Below are 26,819 nucleotides of genomic sequence, written 5' to 3'. Positions count from 1 at the left end.
GGAACCCTATATAGTATTGCCTGTCTATTTTCAAATCAATTAAATAGCAGCAGTTAGTCTAAATAAAGGACAGTTAAATTGTTTTTCTTCATTTTTTTTCCTTTTCCAGATCTGGAGCTTAAACTCAGGGTCTGGGCAGTGTCTCTGAGCTTCTTCTTCTTCTTCTTTTTTTTTTTTTTTCAAGCTTTAGCACTCTACCACTTAACCCTCAGAGCACCTTTGGCTTTTTTTTTTTTTTTTTTTTCTGTGTATGATACTGAGGATCAAACCCAGGGCTTCATGCATGCTAGGCAAGTACTCTACCATTAAGCCACATTCCCAGCCCAAATAGGGATGTTTCTTTCTCATTTTCTTTTTTTATCTTTAAATGTTCATACTTCTAGGAAGTTGTAGAGAATGGTGTGAGAGACAATTGTATAATTTTCTTGTGTATCTACCTGGCTCAGCCCCAGCTCTGTGGGCCCCTTCCCTTTCTTTCTTATATACATACATATTTTTTTCCCCTTTTAATCTACATTTGGAAATAAGTTGTAACCCTCAGGACACCTCATCCTTAGGCCCTAAAGAATGTGTCACACTGAAGCATGATGGAACCAAGACATGTCCCTGCCTGAGTGACACATCAGTACTATTACTCCCAAGAAACTCAACCTGGCTACAGTAATATCTTCTTGTCTATTGTTCTCTTCCTTTGGATGATGGGAATTGAGTCCAGAGCTGAGGTGTGCTAGGCAAATACTCTTCTTCTAGCTTCACAGTCTTCCAAATACCTTACCTACCCTATTTCTTGTATATACCTTTTTTTGTTTGTTTGTTTTTGATCAGTCGTGGGGCTTGCACTCAGGGTCTGAGCACTGTCACTGAGCTCTTTTATGCACAAGGCTAGTGCTGTACCTCTTTAAGCTACAACACCACTTTTAGTTTTCTGGTGGTTGGTTGGAGATAACTCTCTCGGGCTTTCCTGCCCTGACTGGCTTTGGACCTTAATCCTCAGATCTCAGCCTCTAGAGTAGGTAGTATTCAAGGCATGAGCTACTGCATGCCTGGCTGTACATGCCTTTTATATATGTATGTGCTAATATTGGGACTTGAACCTTGTGGTCCCTTGTGGGACCTTGTACACTTACTCAGCTTTCTTGCTTAGGGCTGGCTGGTGCTCCATACTTCTCACCTGGCTTTTTGCTGGCTGATGAGATGGAGTCTCATGGAGTTTTCTTTTGAGGCTGGCTTCAAACCTCCATCTTCCATATCTCTCAGCCTCCTCAGTAGGTAGGATTACAGATGTAAGCCCCCAGTACCTGGTATATATTGTCCCTTTTTAATAGGTATTTTTAAAGTTGAAGTTATAATAAGCCTGCTATATTTGGTTGGTATACTAGTGTTAATTTGAAAAGAAAGACTATAATTGATTAGAGGTGATTGATATCTTCCCTAGAACACATGGTTCTGATGTAGACCCTTTCATACTATGGATACTTTCTAAGCAATGGAGAGTTCTTGAAATTTGGTCAGCATCTGGGAGATCTGCTTTCTCCTTTTTATAGACTTGGTAGTTGGAACTCCTGGAGAGATTTTGCTAGAATCCTTAGGATGAGCTTAGTTTATGTGCTCTGAATGTCTTCCTTTTATGCAATCTGACACCTCTCAGTCTGGACATTTTAAACTATCCTGCTAAATTCTTTCAAGTACTCTGCCCCAAATGTGCTGTTGCCTGGAGGGTTACAGGTCATTTGACATAAAACAGAGAAAAGCCAGTCTTGTTTTTTACAAAGCTTACACCATCTCTCCTCTCAGTCTTCAGTGTCTTTACCTCAAAGATTCCCTAGAGGGTTGAGCTTCCAGGGCTCCTTCAGGACAGGGCAGAGCTGAGGATGAGAATGGGAGGAGAACATGCGCAGAGAGAGGTGAAGGGTAGAGGCCAGTGCTGGCCTGTCTGGGCTCAGCTCTCTTGTCTGGGGTGTGCTGGGACTGAGTTTAGCTCTCCTATAGGACTGGCTACATTCTGGAAGGAGATAGGTGCTGGGCCAGCAGGGAGGGCATCTTGGAGGAGGTAGCCTGAAGTCTTTCCGAATGGAGGAGGGTTTTGGGGAGTCAGGGAGCAGAATAGGCCACCTGCCTTTGTCTGTACAAGGTTTCTACTCTGTAGATTTTTCAGAAGAAATGGGGTAACAGGGCCACCCAGGATTGGGAAGACAAGGTTACTTGGGATTTTGGATTGCTCTTTTGCTCCATCTCAAAACAAACAAATTGACAAGAGTGTACAATCATTTGGAAAATTAGAAGAAAAAGGGAAGCATCTAGAATCCTAGAGGCAACCATCTTTCCCTTGAACTGGGTTTAGAAATGGAGCTCTGGCAGGGTGCTAGGCATGGAGCTAAAGAATGGTCTGGTCTCTGTTTTGCTGTATCCCTGGTGGATAGAACTTCATCATCTTTGTTTGCAGATGAGGTGGCAGGGACACAGAGAAGACATAGAGTTCTTAATGTATTGAGACACACAGCCAGTTGCCACATGAGCTGGATTTTCTAGCCAGGTGGTTGTCCCCTGAAGTCCTGGTGACCCTTTAGCCATTACAGTGATGTCTGTGTATGTACACATTTGTTTCCCTTCAGGTTCCAGGTAGATGATGGAGCCCTGGACCCTCAAACATTGAGCACCAGTAGGCCTGGCAGTTCTATACTACCCCACATATGAGGCCTATGACTGATGGTAGGGGATTCAGAACGAGGATTTCCGCTACTTCCTCTAGTTTGCCCATCGGTGAGAAGGATCAAGCTGGCCGAATTGGGGCCAGGCAATGAGACTAGGAAGTAGAAAAAGGACTTAGGTCAAGGAAAGAGGTCCAAGCCACCCTTAATTATGTTTCTTCCATTAGTTAGTAGGGTCAGAATAGGAAAGCAAGGTAGTGTATATCTGCAGACTCCAGTACTGGAAGTATGCTTTGGTTTGAACCTTTTTTGCCATTCATCTGAGCTTCCTCTCCTTCCATCCCAGAGCCATAGCAAATCCCCAGATGCCACTGGGAAGACCCAGCTATGGACTGCCCATGCTTTGGGGGCTGTCTCTCTCTGTGCTTCTTTTCCCATGTGAAGTGAGTCTGAGTGTGTGCTCAGTACTTGGTGAGGGTAGAGAAGAGGGGAACAGTGGTGGCCTTGCTGGGTGCTGTCCTGGGGGAACTCCCACCAAGCACAAGCTTGTATTAGGTCCCTTGGTGTTTACTTGCGTTTCCTTCTCCCCATTTTCTGGTCCTTCCTGATACTGCAGGTAGGCAAGGTGAGGCCTATATTTCAATCGAGAAGAAATGGAGGCTCACAGGCCTAGGAGGCCACAGGACCAGCTTGCCAGAGTCAGTGGTGGGCTATTGCCCAGTTCCTATGCCACAAAGCATACGGGTCTCGCCATTTTGAGGTTAGTCATCTGGTCCTTAGTACCTGCTGTGGGTCTTGTCTGAGAGGAGAGCAGAAAGCCACAACTCCTTGGTTTACCCTTAGCTGTGTGGCCACCTCTCTTGGTCATTTACTGTCTATCTTCTATCATTTCTTTTTCCTTCCTTCGTTCCTCCCTCCCTCCCTCCCATCCTCCCACCCTCCCCCCTTTCCTCAGTCCTACCCTCTCTTCCCTCCCTCCCTCCCTCCCTTCCTTTTTCCCTTCCTCCCTCCCTCTTTCCATCAATTCGTTTTCCGTGTTGAAGCTAGATAGAGCCTAGTACTGCTTAGACCAGCCTTGGCTACGTAAGGAGACTCTCTCAAAAAAAGAAAATGAACAAGCAGGGTTAAGTACATGTACCACAGAACTATTACATTACCCTGATGTGTGAGAACTCAGCCCTCTGTTGGTGCAGTTCAGACAGAGTTAGAGATAATCCAGTGTGCTGGTGGCAGAGCCCAGAGGTAGGAGCGCCTGACCCTGCTGGGACCTCAGTTTCCCCCTCTATCGGAAGTGTGCATCGTATGACTTGATCCTTGGGGAGCCTTTTTGCCTTAGGTTCCGTGACTGTCCATGGTGCCAGTGTTCTCTTGGAGGTTAAACTGCTTCTAGTGGTATTGCAAGTGCACTCAAGTCCAAAGGCAAGGGAGAGGTTGTGTTTTACAGAATTATTTATCTTCCCACGTACAGTTCCTCATCCTCTGATGGGCCAGCTACATTTGTTTTGCACCACCAGAGAGTGGTTTTTCACAGGTCGGCTTAGCTTGTGGCTAGGCCCCTGTGCCAGCGGGCTGCTGTGGGTCACAGGGCAGGAGACGATTAAGGGCACTTGTCTGGTGTGCTGTTGCCACCAGAGCAGGGTTGGGTGTGATTCCGTTAGCTAGAGTATACCCCAGAAGCTGCTGTGGGTTCCTGGTCCTTGAGGCTTTTCTTTGTCTGGAATGTATGGACACCCAAGGATGTGAGGGTAGAGCCAGGTGGCTGTTGGGGAGCCACACGCAGGAAGATTCCAGGATGGGCCCGAGGATGGGGAAGAGGAGTGAAGAGCCCTGCCCACCACAAGTTCTCTCTTTTGTGGTTGGGCTGAAGAACTTGCTTGAGATCATACAGCCAGCATGTGGCAGAGCTGGATGTTCCCAAGACAGTGCACCTGTGTCCCCCAAGTGTGGGTCCTGTTGAGTGAGATGAAGATAGAGGTGGGGTGAGGGAGCCCCTACAGTATTTGTGAGATGCAGCACTGAGCTGCTGTACTTCCAGGGATGTCTAGCGCCTCTCTCCTGGTGTTGTGTGGGAGTGGTAAGTAGTGGGACTGGTGGGAACAGTGTGAGCTGAATGATGTGGCTGTCTTGCCTTCTTGTCTGTGTGCCTGGGTGTGTGAAGGAGAGGAGTCAGCCCATCTGCACAGGGTGGCAGCCAATCCTGGGGTAGAGAGTTGGAGGTTCACCTCTTTCTCTCCTGCCTTGAGTCCCTGATGTGTCACAGGCTGGCTGTGGGCTGTGGAGATAACCCTTCGCACCCTCCCTGAGAAGTCTTCAGTAAGACTGGGGTCACAGTTTCCAAGCCCGGTGCCAAATGAAGGTGGAGGCTTCTGTATCCTTGTAGATTTCAGGGCTGCAGGAGGGTGGCAAGACAAACTTGGGGCCTTGCCAGAGTACATAGCACACATCACCCATGAGGCTGTCCCAGCATGGGTGGAACATGCCTGGTAGATTTCAGCCAGAACCATTTGGTGGTACCCTAGGGTTCTAGGAGAGGAGGTGACTTCCAGGTAGGACACCTGTGAAGCATCCTTGGAGAGGTCCCCTCAGAGCTGGGCCTGGAGAGATGGGGAGGGCAGCAGGGAGACAGGAGCACCTGGCATGGGCTGAGAAAGCTTTGCAAGCAGAGGCCTGGACCCAGTCAGTGCAGACCCTGGAATGCTAACAAAGACAGCAAAGGAAGGCTGCATTGTGCAGCAGGAAGGAGCTCCCGGGGGAGCTCAGAGGAGGTACAGACAGAGGTTCTTGGAAGTTCTTTTTGCAAGTGTGGATCACTGAGGGTCCAGCAGTGCAGTGACTGCTGAAGTTACAGTGAGACATTGGTCGCATCCTCCTCTCTGAGCTGTAATAGATAGGGAAGCCCTGGTGCAAGGAAGGATGTCTGTGGTAGAGGGTGACAGAACTGGGATGCTGCAGGTGCATTGGGATGTGGGTGGATAGTTGAGGTCAGATGGTAGTGGTGACAGGAAGTGATGAGCCTGGATGGGTTGAGATAGGACAGTGGACATTGACAGCTGGTGTCCTCTGGACAGGCATTCCCGCAGCACAGGCCCCTTGTAGTCCTTGAGGGTGTCTCCTTACTGAAGTCCAATATCAGTACCAGCGGGGTCACCCTCCTTTGGGAAACTGCTTGACATTCTCGCTAGTAAATTCTGCCAACTGCTCTTTGGCAGTCTTTCCCTGAGATTTTCCTTTACCTCCTTGGCCCCCTTTGGGCTTGTAGTGTGTTCTTCCTGCCTGCCTGCCTCGATTATTGTGACTTCATGCTGAATTTAGTGGTGCGGGTGTGGCTTGAGCAGTCTTGAGGGCTGGCCCGCCTTCATGGGCATCTCAGCTGACGCGCTTGGCTTTGGAGGTTCTGCGCTTTTAGGATATACACCATCTCTAGTCTGTACCCGGAGGAGCTGATTGTACCTGGTTCCCTGGCTGACTCCACACATCTCCAGAATCCCTCTAGGAGGGCTGTACACTCCATCCTTGGATCCTGCTCTAGCTATTCATGGGGTGCTGTGTGTGTAGCGACAGGTACAGAGATGACACAGTCTGCAGCTCACTCTGCCTGACCCCTTCCTGGGCCTACAAGTAGAATCCTGCCTGGTCTCCTTCCTGGCAGCGACCTTCTGGAGCTTGGTAACTCAATACCACCTTGTTAATTATCTGCTGAGGTCACAGTGTGTCCTTGTCACCACCCAGCCACCAGGACCACAGTGCCTGGACTTGGCCAACTGGTTCCACCACTGCTCTGGGCACTCATGGGAAACAAGTGGCCCTTGTGGTGAGCATGGGCAGAGGGCACTGTCAGCCTGGATGAGGTGGCTGGCGTGCTTGGAGACTGCTTGGAACAAGAATAGCCCCCACCCCTGTTTTTGGATGTTGGAGAGCACAGAATTGGAAAGACTCTTGTCCCCCCTTCTAGGGAAGACTGCTTTCTTATGCTGTCTAGCTTGTATCAAGAAACTTCACTGTCATCTGGAACTTGGCAGCTCATACCTGTAATCCTGGCAACTTAGGAGGCTGAGATCCGAGCATTGTGGTTTGAAGCCAGCCCGGACAGGATTAGGGCCTTGTAAATTTCCAGAATAAATTGATACAACTTAGGTAAAAGCAAATGTACATTGCTGTGGGCCAGGAATTTTACCTATAAGAATCAACTTGTAGACTATATGTGCAAAAGAACTTAAAGGACAGGCAGTGGTGGCTGATGCCTACTCAGCTGAGTGGCTGACAGCTACTCAGAGGCTGAGATCTGAAGATGGAAATTCAAAGCCAGCCTAGATAGAGAAGTCAATGAGACTCATATCTTCAGTTAACCACCATGAAGCTGTAATTGGAGCTGTGGCTCACGTGGTAGAGTGCTAACCTTCAACAAAACAGCTCAGGGACAGAGCCCTGGCCCCAAGTTCAAGACCTAGTATTGGTGCACGAAAAATGCTGGTAGGGATGGCAGAATTTCCAAGTGAATAGTGTAAAGAAGCGTCAAAAGCACACACACACTGTGTGTGTGTGTGTGTGTGTGTGTGTGTGTGTGTGTGTGTGTGTGTAGAAGAGAGAGAGACAGACACACACACACACACACACACACACACACACACACACACACACACACACACACACACACACACACACACACACACACACACACACACACACACACACACACACACACACACACACACACACACACACACACACACACACACACACACACACACACACACACACACACACACTTTGCCCAGGACCTGTGATGGGCCTTTTCCTGGCCAGGTGTTTCCCTTGTCTCCTTGAAATGGATAATGCCCAGGAGAGCTAAGACTTTTGCAGACTTGAAGGTTTCAATCTTGACAACTCTCCCTGTTTTCTTGAAGGGGTCTTTAGATCATTCCCCTGCCCCCCACCCATACCCTTCCCCATAACACAACACACATTACAAAAGACCATATGTCTCAGATGAACTTGGCTAGTCTGACAAGCAGCTTGAATGGCAGGTGTTTATTTATGGATTGGGATGGTCCCTGCAGATGTCTTTGGTTTAGAATTCCATTTGCCCACACTCCCTGGTGGTGTGGAAGTGGGTTTGGGCACATTCCTTATCTGTCTGTTGAGACTATTTTAGGGAGGTGCCAGTGAATAGTCCTGGATGAAAAAGCAGCTATAAGACAGTTTCAGAAGAGTGTCATTAGCTAAAACTGGCCACCAGCTCTGCATGATGAATATTAGTAATCCTTTTTTCTTTTTTTTTTTTAATTTTCCTTTTTTGGGGGGCGGGGTGATAGTACTAGGGTTTGGACTCAGGTCTAGGTGCTGTCCCTTAGCTTTTTTTTTTTTTTTTTTTTTTTTGTCCCTTAGCTTTTTTGCTCAGGTTGGTGCTCTATCATTTGATCTACAGTTCTGCTTTCTCAATTTTTGCTGGTTAATGGGAGATTAGTCTCTCAGACTTTCCTTCCCAGAAGGCTTTGAACTGTGATTCTCAGATCTCAGCCTCCATCCAGAGTATTAGCTAGGATAACAGGTGTGAGACATCCGTGCCTGGCTATTTGCATTTAACCCCTCTTTACTGGATTCACCTGGGAATTCTGCCATTCCTGCCAAGGCCTCTCTGGCTTATCCTGGGGGAAGTTGTGATAACAGGAGGAGAACTGGGGGGCTTGAGCATCGAGGCTCTTTTGGTCTTTCCCTCTTGCTCTTCTTGAACTTCTTTTTTTTCTTTTTTCTTTTTTTTTTTTTAAACCAGTCCTGGACTTGGGCACAGGGCCTGAGCACTGTCCTTAGGTTTTTCTCAAAGCTAGAGCTCTACCACTGGAGCCACAGCACCACTTCTGGCTTTTTTCTATGTATGTGGTACCCAGGAATCGAACCCAGGTTTTTGTGCTTGATAAGCAAGCACTCTACCATTAGGCCAAACTCCCGGCCCCTTCTTGCATTTTTTATTTGCTCTGTTCTGATGTCCCCGAAGCCCTCTGCATGTGCATACCGCGCTCCCCCACATCTCATCTTTGATGTAGTCACCAAGGACAAAAAAAAAAAAGCTCTTGGAAAATGAAAGAGCAAGTTGTAGACTCAGAATATTTGCCCCCGAGGAAAACGCATGTTTGCACGAAATTCTTTCTGACAGTTTCCATTTAAGCTAAGAAGCCGGGAGCCCCTCAGGCCCTAGGAAATATGAAAATTGGCACTTTGTGGGTTGCTGGTGATGGCGGTGCAGGAGCCCCATCTGCCATGTGAGATCTGAATTTCTCAGATGAGAATCGCTAGCTGACTTTTGATGGCTGCTGTTGCCCCAAGCACACACACTGCCTGTCGCTTCAGAGTCTGCCTTTCTGCCCTTCAAGGTCTCTGCTTTGTTGTTCTGAAATGTGATGAAATGAAACAGGCTTTTAAAAATAGATGTTTTCTGGAGATGGGCTGGCTAGGCTCACTGGGCCCAGCAGCCTTGTTTCTGCCCCAGGAGGCCCCTTATCTCATCTTGGTTGACGGGACGTTGGCAAAGGAGGCTTGTACTTTTTTTTTTTTTAATTCTTAGTTTTGATGACTTCTTTGTACACAAGTTGAGAGCCTCTTCATTGTGTTAGCTCAATTTTCCTTAAAAATACATTATATATGATATATAATATACAATGTACTATATAATATAGTATATATTATATATAATATCATATATATAGTGACTATCAAAGCAGTAGAGTGCCTATTGAAATGGAAGGGAAGGTATGGAGAGAAAGTCTACAGCTGTGGGAAGTAGAGTGTCTGGGTTCCTTGGACAAATCTTTTGGAGCCTGAGGCTAGGGGTTGGGTGAGAAAGCAGGTGCTTCAGGCAGTGGTCCTCAGGTAGCTCAGGACTGGCCGTGTAGTGGTGAAGAATGGGTGGGGATTGGGGGGGGTGGGGCTTAGGGATAGAGGCATCGTGGCTGTTGCTCCAGGCTCAGTCCTTTCTTGGAGGTGATGGTTCTGCTCATTCCTGGGTAGCTGAATTCTCTCTGCCTACTTTTTCTTTTTCTCCTTCTTCTTTTCTTTTCTTTCTTTCTTCTCTGAGCCTGGGCACTATCCCTAAGTTTCTTTGGCTGAAGGCAAGCACTCTGCCACTTAAGCCACAGCACCATTTCCAGTTTTATTTATTGATTTTTGATTAATTAGAGAGAAGAGTCTCATAGACTTTTCTACCCAGACAGGCTTCAAACTGTGAGCCTCAGATCTCAGCCTGCTGAATAGCTAAGATTATAGGTGTGAACTACCAGCAACCGGCTCTGGCTACTCTTTTCCTGTTTCAAAACGTGAGGGTTCATATCTGCAAAGTGGAGCCTGTAGCAGTATCCCTCTCCCCAGAGTGGTATGAGCTTTAAGACAATGTCTGCAATGGATGGTGCTTCATGATGCCAGTGTGGATGGCGTGCATGTGGGGAAGAGCTGTTACACAGGATGGCATGAGGGCTCCCGGAGTGACTGCTGGTGACTGTGTTATTTTGCCACAGCTGCCATAGCAGAGCACCATAGGCTTGGGGCTGAAATAACAAACTTCTATTGTCTCACAGTTCTGGGGGCTTGAGGGCCCACAGGTCAAAGCATTTGGCATAATCAGTATCACCTCAGACCTCTCTGCTTGACTTTCTGGTGTCTGTACTTTTCCTATGTCTCACTTGAAGAGTCTTCCTTTGACATCTAGTCCTAATCTCCTCTCCTTATAAGGACACCAGTCCTTTTGGATTCGGGCTTGTCCTGGCAGCTCAGTTTTATTCACCCACATCTTCTGAAACAGTTGTCCTGTGTAGTTATACTTTGACATGCTGAGGGTTAGGGCTTTCAGCATTAGAATTTGAGGGGGCGGGGATGGGAACATAGTTGAGCTCGAAACAGTCTACCACTGTTCTTACATGATTTGTAGTCACAAGGGCCCCAGGCATGGCATTGGGAGGCTAGGCACTTCCAGGGAGTGATCAGTGTAAGATTCAGGACAGGAAGACCAAGCTGCACGTACAGGTCCGGTAGGATTTCCCTACCTGCCCTGTTTATCAGCGACATCTTAAGAAATTGGGATTGCTGGAGATGCTGAGGAAGAAGTGTCCTGAAACTCAGCATTTCTAAACAGCAAGCTAGGTGATTCTGATGAACATCTAAGTTGGGAACCATTGACAATATGATGTTAACTGACTGTGCCTCCTTTAACACTGCCACAGCTGGCAGCAGAAGCCAGGGCCTGGCTGCGTTTTCTTTCCCTGGAAGTGCCTTTGTCCTTGCCTTCACTATGGGTGCCCCTTCATACTTCTAACCCATGGCCTACCCATCAGACCCAGGAGGGTGTTTAACTTTTTTTTTTTTTTTTTTTTTTGCATGGTGTTTAACTCTTGATGCGAGCCCCAGCACGCCATAAGACCTGGCTCAGCTCAGCCTTCTCTGGACACATATTCATATGTTATCAGGGGTGTGTGGTTCAGGAATTCCTTTGGCTCTGAGAGTCTGGTCTGCTGAGAAACCTTGCATCTTACCTTCTCTGTTTTACACAAGCATTTGCAGGTGCAGAAGTTTGGGGTAGCGAGTGTGATGATGCAGGCAGAGGTCCTTGCCTCCTGAGAGAAAACTGGGCCTGTTTGCTGTCATGGCTACTCATAGCTGTCCAGTGGGCTGGAATTCCAGGGATACTTAACTCATAGGGGCCTGATGCACTTTATTTTATTTGCTATCTTTTTTGCAAGCCCTAGGGCTTGAGCTCAGCATCTGGCGTTGTCCCTGTGCTCAAGGCCAGTGCTCTACCACTTGAGCCACAGCACCACCTCTTATTTGTTATCTTTTGAGGTTGAAAATGTGGGTTCCTCCCCTTTATATAAAATAAAATAAGGGAATATTTTCTCTTACTTAGTTGGTTGTAAAGCATAAACTCAGGGCCTGGGCACTATTCCTGAGCTCTTTTGCTTAGGCTAGCACTCTACCACTTTGAGCCATAGCTCAGCTTCCAGTTTTCTAGTAGTTAATTGGAGGTAAGAATCTGATGAATTTTCCCATCCAGGCTGGCTCTGAACTGAGATCCTCAGATCTCAGCCTCTTCAGCATCTAGGTTTATAGACATGAGCCATCAGCTTCTGGCTTCTTGTTATTGCTTCTCCTGTGGGTTGCTTGTGTGTAAAGACAATCCACATCCTTTTGTACATGTGAAGTGCTTCCTTCCCCATTTTCTGTGGTTTACCTGGAGACAATCTGATGGCAATATGTGGCCAGATTTTGCTGGAGTAAAGGGGTTGGGGAGGCTCTTTCAGACTTTGAGGAAGAAGAAAGGGTTTATCTCTGGGTAATGGAGGAGGCAGTGGCCACGTACTTGAGTTTCAGGTAAATAGAGTCAGGGTTGTGGGGAAAAGCAGCAGTTCTTTATGATGATAGAGCTGGTGCTGGTTGATGGTTCCAGAGTCCCCTCTCTGGCTTCCTTCCCTCCATCCCTGATCCTGAGAGCATGGAAGTTCTGAAAGGAAGAGGTAGTGACCTCAGACACATGCTTATGCTGACCTCAAGACCTCCTCGAGGCTTCTGGCTGGTGAAGGAGCAGCTGCTAGCCATTGTTGAGTCTTCAGAGACCTCCATCTTCTCTGTTTCTGCATCAGTTAAACAGCATACACACACAACACACACACACACACACACACACACACACGTACGCACGCACGCACTCTGATCTTCCTTCTCCCCTCAGTGGGAGAGGTCTTTATTTCATGAGCTGAATGATTAATTCTGGGTGTGCATGGTTCATTTTCCCTTTTTTATCATGTTTTAGCCTTGGCCTTGGGACAGTTTTGGTGTTCAAGGAGGGGAGCCATAGAGGCAAAACTGATCTGAGATTCCTGAGGCTCAGGTGGTTCCATTCCTTCCCTTCCTGTTCCCCGCATTTCCCACTGCCCACATCCAAAGTTCACACTCCCCATTTCCTGTTCCCACTTTCAGAGGCTAGCCTTTCTGATAGTAACTTGAAGGGTGGGCATAATGCCAGTTCTGTGCTATTCTGCCAGGCTGGTTCTCAGGCTGCACTCTGGCAGTTAGGGGAACCCACATTCAGCCCTAAAGTTTGAACCAAAAGCCCACAGCTCACACCTGTAATCCTAGAGTTGCTCAGGAGGCTGAGATCTGAATATTTGAGATTCAGCTCCATTGTGGGTAGACAAATTCAGACAAATCCTTGAGACTCTTTTTGTTATTGTTGTTGTTGTTGTTTTTTTAAACATTTAAAATTTTTGCCAGTCCTGGCGCTTGAACTCAGGGCCTGGGCACTGTCCTTGAGCTTTCTTAAGGCTAGCACTCAATTACTTGAGTCATAGCACCATTTCCAGCCTTTTCTGCATACATAGTACTAAGGAATTGAACTCAGGGCTTGGTGCATGATAGATAAGCACTCTATCACTAGGCCAAACTCCTAGTCCCCTGAGAGTCTTAATCTTCCAGCAAAACGCTGGAAGTAGAGCTGTGGCTCAAGTAGAGTGCTAGTTAGCCTTGAGCAAAAAACAAAGGCACAGTGCCCAGGTCTTGAGTTCAAGCCCCAGTACTGGCATATGCACACACACCCTAAAGTGCAAGCCTACAGCTTTGGGGTGAATTATGCATAATGAGGGCAACCAGGCTATCTGAGACTCGAGCTGTCTGTGCATCTGGGAAAATTGGGGTCCTCTTACCATCTGGCCTTTGGGACACAGAGCCAGGGCCTGATGGATATACCTTTGTGGCTGCTGCTTCCCAGGGCCTCCTCAACCTCCAACTCTGCAATTGGAAGTTTGGCTGTCCTGAATGAAGTGCTGCTTGAAGTTTTCTATCAGGGAAGGAAAACCCCTTCCCAGCCCCCATGAGCTCTGCAAAACAGGGAAGGTGTGATTCCCACCCCCTCCCCCATCCCCCTGCATCTCTTACACATCTCTGCACACCTCTCCCTTCTCTGGGTCTTTCTTTCTTTTTTTTTTTTTTTTTTTTTTGCCAGTTGGAGCTTGAACTCAGGGCCTGAGCACTGTCCTTGGACTTTTCTCAAGGCTAGTACCCTACCACTTGAGCCACAGCACCACTTCCAGCTTTTTTCTATGTATGTGGTACCCAGGAATCGAACCTGGGTCTTCGTGCATGCTAGGCAAGCACTCTACCACTAGGCCAAACTCCTGGTTCTCCCTTCTCTGGAAGTGAGGCTTTGTAGTGAGGCTTGGCCAGCAACACCCTGGGATCTTCCTTTGTACCCAGCAGGGATCTCTTGTGGGCTGAGAGGCCGAGAGGCTGAAGCCTTCTCCCCAGCCCCTCCTATTTAATCCCTTGAATTGTGTGCAGAACCTGCTTGAGGTTTTTGTCCTGTTGGCTCCCTAGTAGCTCTACCACAGCTGTAAGCCAGTTACATAATGTGACCTTCATTTCCACCCCTGTAAAATGGACACCTAATGACTATCTCAGGGTTATTATGAAGTTAACTGAGCCATTGCACAGTCCCAGAACTTAACAGTGCTCTGTACTTATTAGAGGCTGTAATTGTTACTATTAGAGTTCCCTGCTTGCTGGCTGTTTGCTTTACTCACTGTGACCTCATCACTGGGTCATGGCTTCAATATGGGTAGTGCAGGAATGAAGAAGGAGAGGATGGGAAGGGCCTTGCCTTGGCGGGCTACCTCACCATGAGCAGCAGCTCATACTTGAGGCTGCTGCCTAGTCGTGCAGCCAGTGCAGGCACCATTTCAGGTACTTCAGTATATCCTATTCTACAGATTGGTGCAGGCAAGCACAGAGAGGATGAGGGACTTACCTGAGGGCACACAGCAAGTAATGGCAGAGTTGGGAATAAACCCCTGCAGGCTGGCGCCAGGCTGGTCACTACTATCTCATCTGGCCCCAGGCTCTGAGATAGGGAGAGCCCTCTCTCAAGTCTCCTAGCAGCAGAACAGCTTCTAGCAGCAGAACAGCTTCTGGGCCTTAGCTTGTTTCCTCTCAAAGCTGCCAGAGAGTTCTTAGAGCAAGAGACAGACAGATGTGGAGAGACCCAGCAGACATGCCCGAGTCTGGGAGTGGCAGGTGTGAGCTGAGGGGGGGCTGCAGGGTGGGAAGGTTGCTGACAAGCTCCTACTTTGGGGTCCCTGAGCCTTCAGAGAGCAGCAGCTTGCCTTCCACAGTGGCTAACAAAGAGGCTAGCCTTCCTTGCCCTCTCCACTGGGGGTGGGGGGTCTCAGGTCCTCCTTGTGAAGGACAAGGAGGCTGGGCTGGCTTGGCCAGTACAGGTTACCTGGGTGGAAGTAGGAATCTCCATGCTTTACAACTCCTGATGAGGTGTGGAGGTGGGTAAGGGGCATCTCTCATCTCCCGGCCTGGCCAGGCTGCTGCGGGGTGGGGGGGCTGGGTAGTCATAGGTCCCCTTATCACTTGAAGAACTGGAAGTTCTTTTGAAGTGGTCTCAGAGGGGCTGAGTCACACTGTAAACAGAATTAGCAGGCCTGGATGCTTGTGGAAGGACACAGACAATGTGAGAATCCGGGCAGTCCTGAGGGTCACAGGCCAGCTGTCTCCCAGGAGCTTCTGCTTCCCCCTGGGCTTCTGTGAGCTTCCATTTGCATCCCAACTGCCAGTCCTGGTTACTCTTTATTTGGAAGGTTTTTTTTTAAATCACTCTTATCAGAGGCATCCTAGAAAGCCTGTCAATAGTGTATTTTAGCTGGTTAGCCTTTATCCCTACACCACTGGTTGACTAGAGGGTGTTAGCAGTGTCCTCTCAGGCCCTACCCAAACCTGCCCTGTGACTGGTAAAGAATCTCCATGTAGGACCCTGGGGCCATACTATGGGCGGCTGGCCTCACAATTGCCTTTTGTTGATCTGTTTCCATAGCATTTAACTTTGAAGAGCTCTGTAGGTGCTGACATTAGTTGGAGGCCAGAGGTAGTGGTCTGGCCCCCCCCCACCACCCAGAGGATATATGTGGTTAGGGAGTGGGATTTGAGGTTGACAATAGTCTACAGTCACCCAGGCCTCTGTCAAGTGGTCTGTGTCCTCTTCCCTGAGGGGCCTGGGGTCATGTTCTGAGCTGTCTCTGGCGTCATTGTGGGGCCAGGCCTTCTGTGTCCTCCTATTAGATTGGGGGCTGCACAGGGAATCAGCAGGTGCTGGGCTGAGCTGGGAGAGCTGGGACTCCAGTTGGCCTCCAGATTTAATTGTGAAATCCCAGACGTACATGACGTCTGAACCCCCCCCTCCCCTCCTTCCCCCAGCTCCTGGAAGCCACTGGTTTTTTAGAAAGGACACTGTGTGACTTGGGGGAGTGACTCCTTTGCCTTTTCCCGACAGCCCTAACCACACCGGCCTTTAATACAACAATAGCTGCAGAAACAAGGCAGGATCAAGACAATGTCAGCACAGGACCTTTACCCACTTAGTGACGTCCAAGGCTCTGGGAACATTGTAAAAACTAGGTCCTGTCCAATCTTAATCAGTAGCCCCCCCCCCCCCACTAGCCCCACAGAGACTTGCCAGCTGCCTGGAGTGGGGGCCAGGGTGATACCCAGAGATGCAGCTAAAGACGTCATGTTATCCCTGTGAGCCTCCAAAACCAAAGTCAGGACTTTGGGGACAGAGAAGAGGAATAAAAATAGGTTGGTTAGCTGGTGGACACCCCCAGTGAGGGAAGAAGTCATGTGGAGAGAAAGGAGTATGTCTGCCAAGCTTAATTAACAGTGGAAACTCGCCACGGGGGAGGAGAGAGACGATGTGGAGGGGAGGGGTGGTTTTACTGGAAGATGGGACACTGTGGGCGCCAGTACTGAGAAAGAAGCAAGCGTTCTCCTCTGGCCCCAGTGGCTGGCTGCTGGCTACCAGCGTGCACACAAGCCATTACTGTCACAGGCTTGGTGGAGCTGAAGCACGATGGAGGTCTGGGGGTGTGAGTGGGAGAGTTTATTTGTGCCTGCTTTCCTGAGTAGGTGCCTTTCAAAACAATCCACCACATACCGGCTGGTCAGCCTTCCTTATCCTCATAGAGAGAGAGAGAAAAAAAAGCAAACATTTAATAAAAGCATGGCAGTTGAGCTGAGAAAATAGATGTGGTTTTTGTACCTTGGAGATGTCCATGCATTGGCTAGTTAATGAGAACAATATAGGAAGAGAGGAGATTTGAAGGACGGTGGGATGTTTGTCCTATGGAGACAGAAATGCTGATGTGAAATTCAGAGCAAAAGTAATGGTGTGGACCAGGCTTGGAATTCAGGAATCTGGACAGGGTTTATTCATTTTTTCTAGTGAAATCACGTAGGATTTCAGGGCCGAATATGGGAGTATTTCAGTTTTATCTCCCCTCAAAATGATGTGCTAATGCCTATTATGAGAGCCAGACCAGTGAATGTCAGGGCCTCCTGTGGTCCTGACCCCCTGGTCTTTCCTCTCCAGGCAGCTCTGTCAGGGCGGAGCTGCGACCTTGTCTGGCATCTCCCTCAATTCCCAGCCCTGTTCTGGAGGCCCTTGGGTACACATTTAATCTCTGTTACAGTCCTGCTGAACTACAGGACCTACCCATCTTTACCCCTGATCTTCCTCTTCAGTGTATGCTAAACACCCAGAGTCATCAGAGACTTAGAGACCACACAGTGATGAGGCCGCTGGTCACTCCCGGCCACTGGTTCTCAGTCTCAGCATGCTTGGACTCTCCTTTTTTCTGTTCCCTCTCTCCTTTCATCTTCTTTGCTTGGTGGTCTCTTCCTTCGGTCTCCACTCTGTTTACCCCATCTCTGTATCTCCCATCTTTACCTTCTGAGAGTACATAGGTCTTCCATGGCAAGTCCAGAGTTGGGTTGGAAGAGAACCCCTGGCATCTGGCCTTGCATTTCTACTCTGGAACCTGGGATCTCATCAGTTCTTGGCAGCTTTCTGACAGCAGAGCCCTGACGTGTTCCATGCCTGTAATGCAAACTTCCCATTTCAGGCTCACCCACTCTACCTAGCCGCACACCTCTTGGTTGAATAGTTCTTTCCATTCTAGGACTAGAATGTGCATCTCTCTAATTAGCTGATGTGCTATAAACCTGCTGTCTCTGCCTGTTGTACTTGTTCAGGTCAGGCTCCTAGTAGAGTTGGTTTTGCCCTTGTCTTTAGTTTTATGTCAAGCTGCAGCCTTGGAGAGCAGTGCCCACATTTTTTTTTTTTTATTTCTCCTTCATGTGAAATATCATTGTTGAAAGGAGAGAGGCACAAGAGTTTTATCAGTTAGGTGCCTGAACCTCATCGTGCAGGCCAGGAAACAGGGGCAGGCAGATTGATCGCTTTGCTCAGGACCTGGACTATAGTTTCTGACTAGTTTCTTCCTGATGCCAGGCCTGCACTGTCCTGTTCTTTTCTTCGTCCTTCATTCCCTCCCTCTTCCTCCTTCTTCCATTCTTCTGTTCCTTCCTCTCTTCCCCTCCTCCTCTCTCCCTTCCTTCCTTTCTTCCTATTTATTTTTGTGCCAGTTCTGGGGCTTGAACTCAGGGCCTGGACACTGTTTAGCTTTTTCATTCAAGACTTGTATTCTTGTACTTGAGCCTCAGCTCCACGTCTGTCTTTTTGCTGGTTAATTGCAGTTAAGTGTCTCACGGACATTCCTGTCTGGGCTGAATTTAAGCCAGGATCCTCAGATCTTGGCCTTCTGAATAGCTAGGATTATAGACATGAACTACTAGTAACTAGTGCCTCTCTGGTTTTGAAAATATTTGAAATGAAACCAAACCTTGATGGTTATATGCCATAACCAGAAATTAACAACATTAAGTATGGATCCAGATCAAACAACCAACCAACAACAAAAAGCATGCAATTTACTGGCTTTGGTGACAGTATAGTTGCTCATAATTTTTATTTTTTGTGGGTCATGGGGCTTGAACTCTGGGCCCGAGTGTTGTTGCTGAGCTCTTCAGCAACTTTGAGCCACAGTACCACTTCTGGTTTTCTGATAATTATTTGGAGATAAGAGTCCCAAGACTTTTGTGCTCGGGCTGGCTTTGAACCATGATCCTTAGATCTCAGCCTCCTGAGTAGCTAGGATTACAGGTGTGAGCTTATAATTGCTCATAATTTTAAAAGAAACTTAGTTTTCTTTGTTCTCTTCCCCCTCCCTTTTTCTCTTCCCCTCTCTCTTTTGGCAGTACTGGGATTTGACCTCAGAGTCTTGCACTTTTTAGGCAGGCACTGTCTTGGAACCATATTTACAGCCCTTTTCTTTTTTTATTTTTGTACTAGAGATTGGACTTAGGGTCTCACACATGCTAAGCATCTACTCTACCAGTTTGCCATACCCTAGTGAGTAACTTGCATTGGTGGTTATACATTGAATATCAAATTGCCAAGGATGGAGCATGCATATATTTAGGATGAAAGAGCAGAACAGCCATGGAGAGAATAGTAATTGGGCTGGCCTTAATGTGCTCTGTCATTTCCCACATGGAAGTCAGAACTGTACTTATAAAACTGCAGGAAATCCTTATACCCCAGTAGAACTTGGGCATGCTACACCTTAGCTGAATCTGTTCCAGGCATCCTAGCAAGAAGCCAGCTCCCCCACCAACCCCAACTGTCTCTGCATGTTGGTCAGATCTGGGGTAGAAAGGTGTGGGTGAATGAGGTAGAAGGCTAGATGGAAAATTGTCACACCCCCTGTGAACCTGGACTCAGGTTCTCTGGTGTGGCAGCGGCTCTGGTAGCCTCACAGTGCCTGCAGAGCAGCTGGTCTGACAGTGTTTGGGCTGTCAATTCATAGCCCTTCTGGATTAGTAACACACGGTCTCTCCTTCTGTCCCCAGGCTCCACCTACAGTGTCCTGTCCATCATGCCTTCCGACTCAGAGAGCAGCAGTTCACTCAGCAGTGTGGGTGAGTAGCATTTTCCCGGGGATGTCAAATAGACCAGGGCTGGATGTAAGTTAGGCCCAGAAGGGTCCCCAACATGGGAAGGCAATGGTCTTTCCTGTCTAGTTACTCATGAATCATCTTCTGTGGATGCCATAAACTTTTTTTTTTATTAAAAGATTTTATTAACTGATTTTTTTACATCATATTTCAAATGTCAAGTTTAACAAACAAATATTCAAGAATGGCATCACTATATATAATCACCAACATATAAGTTTAAGAAAAAAATTAAGCTGAGAGTTTGTATGTCATAGATATATATAGATCTACATAGATATATATAGATCTATATATCAATATGTCTATAGAATATATATCCCATCATAGATCTATATGTGTATATAGTTACATTTATATCTCCAAGTTAATCTCAGTGACCTTGAGTACCTGAGTATTGAGTCGTCATTCTTATACTGTTTGGATCTAATATCCACATATCAAAGAGACCATGTGCCTTTTGTTCTTTTGGTCTTGGCTTATCTCACTCAATATGATTTGCTCTAGTTTCATCCACTTCTCAGCAAATGCCATTATTTTATCTTGTCTGGTAGCCTTGTAGAATTTCACTGTATGTATATGTACCACATTTTTTTTTTTAATCCATTCATCTGTAGTGAGGCATCTGGGTTGTTTCCATTGCTTGGCTATTGTGAATACTGTAGAGCTGAACATGGCTGAACACGTGTCCTTATCATATCCTGTGTTATAATGTACAGGGTAGATGCCTAGGAGTGGTATGGCTGGGTCACAGGGGAGGTCTATTTTTGGTTTTTTAAGAAACCTCCGAACTGCCTTCCAGAGTGGCTATACTAGTTTACATTCCCACCAGCAGTGCAGTAGGGTTCTTCTTTCTCCATATCCCCGCCAGCATTTGTTGTCTGAGTTCAGAATATTGGCCATTCTGTTTGGGGTAAAGTGGTATCCTAGGGCTTTTACTTGCATTTCTTTTATGATGTGGGTGCTGAACATTTTCTCATCTTTTTTTGCCATTTTTTACTTCTTCCTCTAATAAGTCTCTTTAGTTCCCTTGACCATTTAGTGATTGTTTTTTTGGGGATTGGTGGGGATTAGTTTCGTGAGTTCCCTGTAGATACTGGACATTAAGCATTTGTCTGATGTATTATTGGTAAATATCTTTTCCCGTTTGGTTGGCTGTCTTTCTCTTTTAGTAGCTATGTCTTTATCTGCGCAGAAACCTTTTATTTTTAGGTAGTCCCATTTGTTGAGTCCCTCTCCAATCTGTTGTGACCCTGGGACTCTGTTCAGGAAGTTTTTGCCTGTGTCTATGAGTTCCAGTGGCTCTCCTACTCTATCACGTAGTAGTTTCAGAGTGTCAGGTCTGATATTGAGGTCTTTGATCCATTTTGTGTTAATGTTTGTGCATGGATGCCATGAACTTTTTTTTTTTTGTCTCAAAGTCTGACTCTGGCCAGGTTCTGATGGCTCACAACTCTAATCCAGCTATTCAGGAGGCTGAGATCTGAGTATCAAAGTTCATAGCATGCATGGGCAGGAAAGTCCATGAGACCCTTATCTCTATTAGAAAGCCAGAAGTAGAGCTGTGGCTCAAATGGTAGAACACTAGCCTTGCATGAAAGAGCTAAGGAATGGCGCCCAGGCATGTGCACGCATGCATGCAAGCGTGCACACAGACACACACACACACACACACACACACACACACACACACACACACACCTGATTCTGGCAGTAAGAGGGAAGCTATCTTCTATAAGAGGGGCAGTGTGTGGCTGCTGGAACAGGAATGGCCAGTTGATGCTTTATCAGCTGCTTTCCTGTTTCAGATGCCGTGGTTCCAGAATCCTGTCAGGTGAGGCCAGCCCTGCCCCAGCTCACTGGACAGCAGGAAGGACATGTCCCTCTCTCACCTTCTCAGGCCTCTGAGCCCTGGTTGCATCCCTCTGTCAGACACCCCTAATTGTCCCACTCTGAGGATGCATATGCAACCCTATTGTGCTCACTAGCCAGACACTAATGTGTTGGAATCCTTGATCCTGATCTGCTTTTCAGAAACCCAACTGGACTTTCTGAACTGAATGACTCACAGAGATCTTTACCCAGTTACTATGCTCCCCTAGCTTGTAGAGACGTGGAGGAATTGACACTTGGATTCCAGAGCTAGCCAGGGCCAGTGGCTCATCACTTTACTTCTGGACTCCTATGGAGTCTTCCTCTCCATTTAGTCTGACCTAATTTCTCCTGACCTGTTCTTTCTCATCTTGGATAACTAGAGAGATTTTAAGGGATGGGGAAGAGACATGCCTGGGTAGCACTTGCAAAGTAAGCCTGAAATTCTTTGCCTACTGAAGTAGCAGATTTCTTAGAAATGAGAGGTGCCTGGCTTATTAACAGGACCTGATGAACATCTCCTGCGTCCCAGAGATAACTTTGGGGAGGAGAGGCTTCTGGTGGATTGGAGGAGGGAGGGAGTCACCAGGAAGGCAGGAGTTGTTCCCTCTGACCTTTGACCATCCTTCCGGGGACAGCCTTTGGGGTCTGGAGCAACCCTGGGAATCATGCTTTTCTCAAGTCACCAGACATGTGGGAACATGCCCTCCTCTTGGAACATGTATTCAATGTCTATGGGGTTTGCCACAAGGCATGAGCCTGAATCTTAAAAAGCTCTCAGGAGACAGAGGTGAGGGAGAGGGACAGAAAGAACAGCCCAGAGGAAGGTGAGTTCTGACCAACGGGAGTAGGCGGAGATAGCTTGTCTTGGGCCTTCTAGCAGTGCTCTGGTGCTGGGAACCACTGGGAGGCCATTGGTTTTTGCTGCTTATCTTGCTTTGGGTTCCTGAAAAGCAGATCAGGAGTCAAGGATTCCAGCGCATTAGTGTCTGGCTGGAGAGCAACTGGCAAGGCTGCAGCTGCTCTCTGGAATCTTCCCCCTTTCATTCTGGGTAGGGGAAGAGCTGAGCTGGATGGAGGCTTGTTTAGATCAAGTCCCCAGTGAGGGGCTGGGTGATCACTGCACTTGGTCTGTGGCAGGTGCCTGCAATCACAGTGACTTCTGGGGAAGCAGAGGGAAGCCCACCTTGGCCTGTAAATACAGCTCTGGTCCAGGACAGATGTAAAGTCTCAGACTTTACCTCAGAATCAGCAGTGCCTGGAGGGGAAAGACACCAAGTGGTATGGGCTGGGAGTGACTGAGGATTTCTGAGTCCGTGGGGCTGGATGGCACCTGAATGTCTGCATTGCTAAGGAATTCTGTAACCTTGCCGAGGTTTGTTAAGAAATGATGGCTCTAGAAAGGGACTGTGCTGGCTAGTTCTAGGCTGTAGGCACTCTAGCCTAGTGCATCAGATGACCATGTTCTGCCTCCACATCATTCTCCTCTGGATAGCCAGAGCCTAGGGTGACCAGGAGGGTTATCTGACCACTGTGGCTTGTGCTACTTTTGTCCTTGGCTTCTACACCACAGGCCAACTTGAGTACTGTCCAGCTGTAAACAAGTAAACAAGGCTACCTGTTTCTTGGATTTGCTTATAGCATAGAAGGAATGCTCCCAATGTGGCCTGGTGTCCTGTGTTCCTTTTTTTTTTTCCTAGTCCTGGGGCTTGAACTCAAGGCCTGGGCACAGTCCCCGAGCTTCTTTTGCTCAAGTCTAGCACTTTACCACTTGAGCCACAGCGCCATTTCTGGCTTCTTCTATGTGTGTTGTACTGAGGAGGACTTCATGCATGCTAGGCAAGCACTCTACCACTAGGCCTCATTCTCAGCCCTAGGTGGGCTTCTTTTGCAATGTGGGGGATTGAATTTGCCAGGGTCTTGAGCATGTCAGGCCAGAGTACTAATGCTTGAGCCATAGGCCCCTACATCTTTGGGGGTTTGTTTGTTTATTGAAATAGGATCTCACTGACTTTATCCAGGCTGGCCTCTCAGTTCATAATCCTCTCAACTCTGCCTCTTAAGTAGCCGGGATTTCAAGTGTGAATAACCATGCCTGCCTTTCAGATAGACCTGTTGACTGGACTAGCTATAAAACCACCATTGAATAGTCTCTTTTCTGGGACATTTCAGTGGATGTATGGGTGTCATTCTTCCCAGAGATGGGTGTGGGTATTGTTAGAGGTAGCCATGCTCTGTAAAAACACAAAGAACACATGGTACTCTCTTTAGGTGATTGTGGTGCTGAGGACAGGTGCTGAGGACCTGGGGCAGGCCAGGCAGTCAGAGGCCCCAGGACTTACCTGAGTTCCATCATATTTGGCTTAGCTGTGAGCTGGCAGCCTCCTCTGAGCTGACAGAGCCAGGTTGGTTTGGACAGGTCCCTGAGTAAGTAGGACTAGCACATAGTCTGAGCCAAGTGTCTAGTCATGGTGACCTGACTAGGGAGGATGGTGTCATGATTTGTGGCCCCAGCTTGTAGACAGCTGTCCTGGTCCTTGATGACTTCAACTGGCTTCTAACTGTCCCCTCCTCTTCAGGGCTTCCAATAGACCTTCCTGCCCCATGTGCCACATGTCCAGGCCTAGGTGATAGTGAGTATAGCTAGACTAGGCCAAGATGCAAAGATAAGGGACCTAACCATTCCAGGAGGTGTTAAGGCCAGGTAGAGGAGAACGTTAGTGCCCTCAGGGTCCTCTGCCAAAGCCCAATGGTTCTGGACTCAAGTCTCGGCTCTACCTCTGGCTCTCTGTGTTCTCACCTGTGAAAGGGGCCTGCCAGAAAGCCCACCTAAGTCATAGAATGAGGGGCTCACAATAGTGTTGGCACTGTGTGAACACCATCCTAACACAAGTTCACCTGCCCACAGGTACCACCGGGAAGGCACCGTCACCGCCACCCCTCCTCACTGACCGCCAAGTGAATGAGAAGGTGGAGAACCTCTCCATACAGCTGCGGCTGATGACTCGGGAGAGGAATGAACTACGCAAGCGCCTGGCCTTCGCAACCCACGGGACGACCTTTGACAAGAGGTAGCAATGGCTTCTGGATCCATATTGCCAATGTATTGTCCCAGTCACTTACCCTTAGCTCCCAGGGGCCAGGCTGCATTCCCAGGACAGCCCTGTGACCAAACATGGTGACCCAAACTGCTCCTCAGAGGCAGAATCAGAAACCTGGTCACACAGGTTTGTTCTGCTTCCTTGAAATCAGAATCAGAACCTGTGGCCCATATCACATAACTTGGGGATTTGAGAAGAAAGTATGTGTGTCCCCATCTGCCCCCGGACCATGGTGTGTTTGTAGGAGAGGTGGGCTCTTTCTATGTTTATGGCCAAGGAGCCGATGCCAGCTTCCTAGCCTTGCAGGTGATGGGTGGGTGGTCTTGGCAGCAGCTGTTCCTACTTTGGTGCTTCTCACCGGATGGGTAGATGGCCTTGGGCTCATCTCTTCCCTCAGTCTGGGCCTCCCCGGGTTCCTCTGTCTGCCACATCCCATTCCTAGTCCTGTGTACACATCTGCCATTGTCTCCCAAGACGATCCCAGTCTGCCTCACTGTTGAGAGGGGCTTTCTGTGGTCCATAAGCACATTAACTGTTCTCGGCCATGTGTGTTCTTAGGAAGGGGCAATCTACCCAGTGCCCTTGTTTTGAAGAAAATCATTGCTCCATTTATTGGTTTTAGAGGTAGATACTAGGGTCATGGGGTGGGGCAGGGAGAGTGGCTGTGCACCTGCTTCATCCACTGGCCTTCCTGCAGGAGGGAGAGGGACACTGAGCAGTTATTCCTTTAGTTCCCACACTGGTAGGGGTCTGGTGAAGAGACCTCATTCAAATCTTTGGATTTGGGAACATTAAGAGTTGGTGTATTTTGCGTCTGTTCCTTTAGGATAACGCCTGACTCCTGAGGCCAACCCTATGAGGACAGACCCTTTAGATGACACCAAGGCAGGATGTGCGTGAACATGAATGTGTGAGCACGTGAGCCGGCACACTAGCCTGCCATGTTCCTCATTACGTGCGGTCTAAGGCTGCGTCTTATGTGACCAAGGCACAGTCAAAATACAACTGAAATTGTGTAGTTTATAAAGCTCCAAGTATTTGCTAACTAGCCCTTGACTCCCCCCCACTCGCCGCAAAAAAAGTTTCTGACCCTTTCTGTAGAGAAGGGGACTCCCATACTTAAGTCTGCATGAGAATCGTCCAGCACTCTTGTAGGAGCACGGGGGGTGGGGGAGCAGTTATCCTTCCCCACTTTAGGTCACCTGATTCTGGGGGGCTGTGTCCCAGCCTGGGCACTTGCATGTCTGACAAATTCCTGGAAGTTAACAATGCTGTAGGTCGGGGAGGGGGTCCCCACTGTTCTTGGCCATTCGTAACCTGTGGAGTTTATCAAGCACTCCTAGTTTAGACCTGTGTCTCTGTAGTGCACTTGCTCAGCAGTCATCACTGCCAAAGCAAAGTACTTGGGGGAAAAAAAACCCAAAAAACAAACCCTCATGTTTGGGTCTCAGAACCCTCTCCACCCCTATTCCTTACTGATTAACATAATCAGTAAGGAATTAGCATTCTAATGTGTACTCAAGATTGAGAATCAGTGTTCTGAAGACAGGTTTCCAGTGGATCTGGGCTGATGGAACATACTCCTGGGAGCTCAAGTTGATCCCCTGCTCAACACTGTTAGTCCCAGGCAAGGGGCCTCAGGCAGCAAGGCTTCCTTCATCAGAGGGATCCTGCCCCTGTTGCTTGAGGGAGGCCAGGATAGCCAAATTTTAACAAGTACCAGGTGTCTGTGGTATGTAGGAGTCATGGCCCTGGGGACATCCAGGATATAGTCCTTGGTCAGTGCAAACCTTGGGGTTTGTGTTTATGGGGGTGTTTTGCTCTTTGGGCCAGGCCCTACCACAGGCTAAATCCTGACTACGAGAGGCTGAAAATCCAGTGTGTGCGGGCCATGTCTGATCTGCAGAGTCTGCAGAACCAGCACACCAATGCCTTGAAGAGGTGTGAGGAGGTGGCCAAGGAGACGGACTTCTATCAGTGAGTGTGCCTGCTTTGCCAGCAGCCCTGGTACCCACAAAATAGTTCACGTCTGCCCTTCATCTTTGGTCAAGCCAGAGGCTTTAGGTTCTAGTCCTGCCTATGCCTTCCAACAGCAAGCAGCTATTGGAAGAATCCTGCCCTCAGGCCTCAGTTTTCCTAAAGTCCATATGTAGAAAAGTGATTTAAAACTCAGCTTCCAAAGCCCATATGTAGAAAAGTGATTTAAAACACAAGGCAGGAACTCAGGTCTGCCTGAGCTGGTCCTCTGTCTAGGGCCTCTGCTGCAGCTTGTTTCTGTGGCATAGGTAGATAAACTGTCTCCCCATTCCCC

At 48.1% G+C, this 26,819-nt stretch overlaps 1 protein-coding gene across 1 annotated transcript in view; it reads left to right on the top strand.

The window, feature by feature from the left end:
• Dlg5 (discs large MAGUK scaffold protein 5) overlaps nucleotides 1-26,819 on the top strand; it is a 98,575-nt gene that overhangs the window by 25,081 nt on the left and 46,675 nt on the right. The window contains exons 2-4 of the mRNA XM_090346663.1: nucleotides 19,431-19,499; nucleotides 24,316-24,478; nucleotides 26,342-26,485. Coding sequence (XP_090202789.1) covers nucleotides 19,431-19,499; nucleotides 24,316-24,478; nucleotides 26,342-26,485 — 376 coding nt within the window. The remainder of the gene's footprint in view (nucleotides 1-19,430; nucleotides 19,500-24,315; nucleotides 24,479-26,341; nucleotides 26,486-26,819) is intronic.

Source organism: Megascapheus bottae, chromosome 15, assembly GCF_031878675.1.
Source record: "Megascapheus bottae isolate mThoBot1 chromosome 15, mThoBot2.hap1, whole genome shotgun sequence".
Taxonomy (NCBI): Eukaryota; Metazoa; Chordata; class Mammalia; order Rodentia; family Geomyidae; genus Megascapheus; species Megascapheus bottae.
The sequence above is the reverse complement of the archived record's forward strand: the minus strand, read 5'-3'. Positions and strand labels throughout refer to the sequence as shown.